This window comes from Littorina saxatilis, linkage group LG4 (assembly GCF_037325665.1).
Source record: "Littorina saxatilis isolate snail1 linkage group LG4, US_GU_Lsax_2.0, whole genome shotgun sequence".
Taxonomy (NCBI): Eukaryota; Metazoa; Mollusca; class Gastropoda; order Littorinimorpha; family Littorinidae; genus Littorina; species Littorina saxatilis.
Genome location: NC_090248.1, coordinates 58,906,119 through 58,912,568, shown reverse-complemented (window position 1 = coordinate 58,912,568; position 6,450 = coordinate 58,906,119). Strand labels below are relative to the sequence as shown.

Here is a 6,450-nt window from a genome sequence, read left to right as displayed (position 1 = left end):
ATTGTAAGACTAGGCGTCAGCCGAAATTCTTCATCCTTAAAACAGGTTTTCTATGCAGTCAATTTCAGCAAATGCGGCTATTGCCAAAATGTTTTGCGCCACTCTTTTCAATTTATATTTTCGGTGATTAGATGGGTTTCAAGAGCCTTCAGCTGGCGTTGTTCCCGAGCACGCCTCCTCCGCTCCAGAAGCATGTTGAGGCTGTAGAGAAAGGGGTTGAGCGCCGAGTTGAGTGGCAGCACCAGGATGGCCATGGCCACGTTGACCTCGCCAGGAACGGCAACTCCCCTGGAGGCCAGCAGACCCAGCAAGCCGATAGGGAACCAGCACAGAAAGTCCGTCACGGCGATGGTGATGAGGCGACGTGCTATGTTGACGTCTTGTTCTTTGCGCGAAGAGTCGGGTCCCAGGCTCATCCTGCTGGACTGGATGGAGGTGTAGATGAAGACCTGCCCCACTGCCATGAACATGAACAGCACAAAGTTCAGCACGATCATTATGCCGAAGGAATAGCTGCGGCCCATGAAGTCGTTCCTGGTGACGGGCAGCGGGATGCAGATGCCTGTCTGGCTGTAGAACTGCCAGTGTGACGTGGCAGGAAGCAGAGGGACGGCCGCCACTCCCACACCCAGCAGCCATGTTGCCGCACAGGCCACGTGAGACACCTTGCTGCTGAAGTGGAAGCCGCTGAAGGGAAAGCGTAGCGCCAAGAACCTGTCCAGTGTGATGAAACACACGATGAAGGCGGACACCTCGCAGGATAGGAGAGAGAGAAAGCCAGCCACCTTACAGGCAACACTGTGTCTCCAGGCGTTGTCTTCCCACAGGTAGGAGCCCTGGTACAGACGATCAGCCAATCCAATGATCGCGAGGTACACGCCCATCACAAAATCCGAAACACACAGGTGGGAGACAAATGTACCGAAGCCAGACTTTTTACTTTGTTTGAAAACGAACAACCTGATAACCAAGCTGCCCGAATTCCCAAGCAGTGCAAAAGCAGAGAACAAAGACAGCAAACCTCGGTACAGATCCGATCGTAAGAGTGACTCGCATGATGATGAAACCTCGCTGACAGGTGAAAAGCAGTTGTTTGGATTGAAGCTTAGTGGCAATGTTATAGGGCAACACAGCTTGTAGTTCTCGGTGTACAGTTGCTGAAAGTTTTCCAGATTTCTCAACAAACCTCTTTGAAAATCATGAACTGGACATCCACGAATATCAAGTACAGCTAAATGTGCTAGGAACGTAAAGGTTCCTTCGATTCGCTCGATGCCGTTGTTTGTCAAGTTCAGAATTTCTAAATTAGGTGTAAGCGAAAATATGTTTATTTTTAATACTTTGATGTCGATGCGAGAAACATCAAGAGTAGTCAGTAGTGGAAAATCCAGAGAACTGTTCAAAGCAGCAGTCAAAATTGATGTCAAGGGGTTCCCAGACAGGTACAACTCCCTAAGGTTTGGGAAAAGAGTAAGGTCAGTAGTGCCCACAGAGTCCATGAAGTTGTCACTGAGGTCTAGACTTTGCAGGTTGGGGAACGTGACGTTGCCAAATTCAACAAGACCACACCTGGCCACACTCAGATGGATCAGCATGACATTGTGCGTCAGGTGATGCAAGCTCAGACCGCTGTCGCTGGCGTCCAGGTAGCGGAGGTCAGGAAACTGGTGCACTGGAAAGACGTACGGACACTTGAAGGCAAACCCGTAGCACGTGCAGCCGGTAGGACAGCGGATGTGACAGTACTGCTCGTCGTCTTGCAGCGGACAGTGGTAGAGCCCGTCACACACGTGGTCAGCATGCAGACAGATCCTGGAGTCTCTACACCTGTAGAACCCCGGACAGGTATAGGTGGAGCACCCCTCCTCGTCCTCGTGGCCGGGACAGTCGTTGACGCCGTTACACCTCAGGAAGACCGGCATGCAGTAGCCTCCCCCTGGACACTGGAAGTGAGTGTCCGGGCAGGTGTAGGAGCCGTTAAAGGGGGTCAGCGTTGTCATGGTGACGGCGCTGGTTGTGTTGGCTGTGGGGTCAAAGTGGACGACTGCCGGCGGGGGAAAGGCAACGTACTTTCCCAGGACAGGACCATCAGCTATGACAGAAATACACTCCAGCTCGTCCTCTCCGTTGTAACATTCGTTCTGTCCATTGCACCACTGGTCTAGGCTGATACACTGCACAGCCAAAATAACATTCGTTCTGTCCATTGCACCACTGTTCCAGGATGATACACTGCACAGCCAAAATAACAAACGTTCTGTCCATTGCACCACTGGTCCTGGGTGATACACTGCACAGTGAAAATAACACTCGTTCTGTTCATTGCACCACTGTTCCAGGCTGATACACTGCACAGTGAAAATAACACTCGTTCTGTCCATTGCACCACTGGTCCAGGCTGATACACTGCACAGTGAAAATAACACTCGTTCTGTCCATTGCACCACTGTTCCAGGATGATACACTGCACAGTGAAAATAACATTCGTTCTGTCCATTGCACCACTGGTCCAGGCTGATACACTGCACAGTGAAAATAACATTCGTTCTGTCCATTGCACCACTGTTCCAGGCTGATACACTGCACAGTGAAAATAACATTCGTTCTGTCCATTGCACCACTGGTCCATGCTGATACACTGCACAGCCAAAATAACATTCGTTCTGTCCATTGCACCACTGGTCCAGGCTGATACACTGCACAGTGAAAATAACATTCGTTCTGTCCATTGCACCACTGTTCCAGGCTGATACACTGCACAGTGAAAATAACATTCGTTCTGTCCATTGCACCACTGGTCCAGGCTGATACACTGCACAGTGAAAATAACAAACGTTCTGTCCATTGCACCACTGGTCCAGGCTGATACACTGCACAGCCAAAATAACATTCGTTCTGTCCATTGCACCACTGGTCCAGGCTGATACACTGCACAGCCAAAATAACATTCGTTCTGTCCATTGCACCACTGGTCCAGGCTGATACACTGCACAGCCAAAATAACAAACGTTCTGTCCATTGCACCACTGTTCCAGGCTGATACACTGCACAGCCAAAATAACATTCGTTCTGTCCATTGCACCACTGGTCCAGGCTGATACACTGCACAGCCAAAATAACATTCGTTCTGTCCATTGCACCACTGTTCCCGGCTGATACACTGCACAGCCAAAATAACATTCGTTCTGTCCATTGCACCACTGGTCCAGGATGATACACTGCACAGTGAAAATAACATTCGTTCTGTCCATTGCACCACTGGTCCAGGCTGATACACTGCACAGCCAAAATAACATTCGTTCTGTCCATTGCACCACTGGTCCAGGCTGATACACTGCACAGTGAAAATAACATTCGTTCTGTCCATTGCACCACTGGTCCAGGCTGATACACTGCACAGCCAAAATAACATTCGTTCTGTACATTGCACAGGCTGATACACTGCACAGCCAAAATAACATTCGTTCTGTCCATTGCACCACTGGTCCAGGCTGATACACTGCACAGCCAAAATAACATTCGTTCTGTCCATTGCACCACTGGTCCAGGCTGATACACTGCACAGTGAAAATAACAAACGTCATTGCGTCAAAATCCCAAACCAGAAAGACTGCCTCGTTGCCTCGCCCGCATCTTGCTCGCGAGTTTCGTGAAATTTGTTTTCTGACATTCGTGTCGGTAAGCTGATCATTACCTGAACCTTCACGTAATGGTTTTATTTGCTCAGTGCAAAACTGCCTCTGACGCTGAGTTTTGTGTGTGCCACATAATCGTATTCTGCTTCACATTGGGCAGCTTTGCAGTCTGAAATACCAACAAGTCGCGTAAGGCGAAATTACTACATTTAGTCAAGCTGTGAAACTCACAGAATGAAACTGAACGTACTGTATTTTTTCACAATGACCGTAGTCCGCCGCTAGTGCAAAAGGCAGTGCAAGTGACGAGCCTGTTTAGCGCGGCAGCGGTTGCGCTGTGCTTCATAGCACGCTTTACCGTACCTCTCTTCGTTTTAACTTTCTGAGCGTGTTTTTAATCCAAACATATCATATATATGTTTTTGGAATCAGGAACCGACAAGGAATAAGATGGAATAGTTTTTGAAACGATTTCGGAAATTTAATTTTGATCATAATTTTTATATTTTTAATTTTCAGAGCTTGTTTTTAATCCGAATATAACATATTTATATGTTTTTGGAATCAGAAAATGATGTAGAATAAGATGAACGTAAATTTGGATCGTTTAAAAAAACAAACATTTTTTACAATTTTCAGATTTTTAATGACAAAAGTCATTAATTAATTTGTAAGCCACCAAGCTGAAATGCAATACCGAAGTCCGGCCTTCGTCGAAGATTGCTTGGCCAAAATTTCAATCAATTTGATTGAAAAATGAGGGTGTGACAGTGCCGCCTCATCTTTTACAAAAAGCCGGATATGACGTCATCAAAGGTTTTATCGAAAAAAATAAAAAACACGTCCGGGGATATCATTCCCAGGAACTCTCATGTCAAATTTCGTAAAGATCGGTCCAGTAGTTTGGTCTGAATCGCTCTACACACACACACACACACACACATACACACACACACACACACACACACACACACACACACACACACACACACACACACACACACACACACACACACACACTACAACCCTCGTCTCGATTCCCCCCTCAACGTTAAAACATTTAGTCAAAACTTGACTAAATGTAAAACAAGTCGCGTAAGGCGAAAATACAATATTTAGTCAAGTAGCTGTCGAACTCACAGAATGAAACTGAACGCAATGCAACGCAGCAAGACCGTATACTCGTAGCATCGTCAGTCCACCGCTCATGGCAAAGGCAGTGAAATTGACAAGAAGAGCGGGGTAGTAGTTGCGCTAAGAAGGATAGCACGCTTTTCTGTACCTCTCTTTGTTTTAACTTTCTGAGCGTGTTTTTAATCCAAACATATCATATCTATATGTTTTTGGAATCAGGAACCGACAAGGAATAAGATGAAAGTGTTTTTAAATTGATTTCGAAAAAAAAATTTTGATAATAATTTTTATATATTTAATTTTCAGAGCTTGTTTTTAATCCGAATATAACATATTTATATGTTTTTGGAATCAGCAAATGATGGAGAATAAGATAAACGTAAATTTGGATCGTTTTATAAATTTTTATTTTTTTTTACAATTTTCCGATTTTTAATGACCAAAGTCATCAATTAATTTTTAAGCCACCAAGCTGAAATGCAATACCGAACCCCGGGCTTCGTCGAAGATTACTTGACTAAAATTTCAACCAATTTGGTTGAAAAATGAGGGCGTGACAGTGCCGCCTCAACTTTCACGAAAAGCCGGATATGACGTCATCAAAGACATTTATCAAAACAATGAAAAAAACGTGTGGGGATTTCATACCCAGGAACTCTCATGTCAAATTTCATAAAGATCGGTCCAGTAGTTTGGTCTGAATCGCTCTACACGCACGCACACACACACATACACACACACATACACACACACACACACATACACCACGACCCTCGTTTCGATTCCCCCTCGATGTTAAAATATTTAGTCAAAACTTGACTAAATATAAAAAAAGGACACAAACGATGTTACCGTAATTTTCCAAAACCACTATGTTCGCCGATGTACAAGAACACGGTTTCTTTTCTTTGAAAATAAACAGCATTGTGTGACCTCAGTGGATACATTTGTTGTATTCAACTATCTGCATCAGAATGTTTGTTTTTCAACAAGCTGGGATACGAAACAAAGTATTAGTAAGGGCTGATGGATTGTAAATCCTGCCTAAATTGAGAAACATCATGCATTCCGAAAGAGGAAAGGTTATTACGTAAAACAGTCGATTACTTTAAATAACAAGTCGCGTAAGGCGAAATTACTACATTTAGTCAAGCTGTGGAACTCAGAGAATGAAACTGAACGCACTGCATTTTTTCACAATGACCGTAGTCCGCCGCTAGTGCAAAAGGCAGTGAAAGTGACGAGCCTGTTTGGCGCGGTAGCGGTTGCGCTGTGCTGCGCATAGCACGCTTTACTGTACCTCTCTTCGTTTTAACTTTCTGAGCGTGTTTTTAATCCAAACATATCATGTCTATATGTTTTTGGAATCAGGAACCGACAAGGAATAAGATGAAATTGTTTTTAAAACGATTTCGGAAATTTAATTTTAATCATAATTATTATATTTTTAATTTCCAGAGCTTGTTTTTAATCCGAATATAACATATTTATATGTTTTTGGAATCAGAACATGATGAAAAATAAAATAAAAGTAATTTTGGATCGTTTTATAAAAATATAATTTTAATTACAATTTTCAAATTTTTAATGACCAAAGTCATAAATTAATTTGTAAGCCTCCATGCTGAAATGCAATACCTAAGTCCGGCCTTCGTCGAAGATTGCTTGGCCAAGGTTTCAA

The 6,450-nt window shown here is 44.2% G+C and overlaps 1 protein-coding gene across 1 annotated transcript in view; it reads right to left on the bottom strand.

Annotated features, from left to right (window-relative positions):
* The window catches only part of LOC138963611 (G-protein coupled receptor GRL101-like), a 2,446-nt gene extending 144 nt beyond the window's left edge, over nucleotides 1-2,302 (bottom strand). The window contains exon 1 of the mRNA XM_070335459.1: nucleotides 1-2,302. This exon is cut by the window's left edge and continues 144 nt beyond it. Coding sequence (XP_070191560.1) covers nucleotides 108-2,207 — 2,100 coding nt within the window. The 5' untranslated portion in view covers nucleotides 2,208-2,302 and the 3' untranslated portion in view covers nucleotides 1-107.
* Between the last annotated feature and the right edge of the window lie 4,148 nt (nucleotides 2,303-6,450).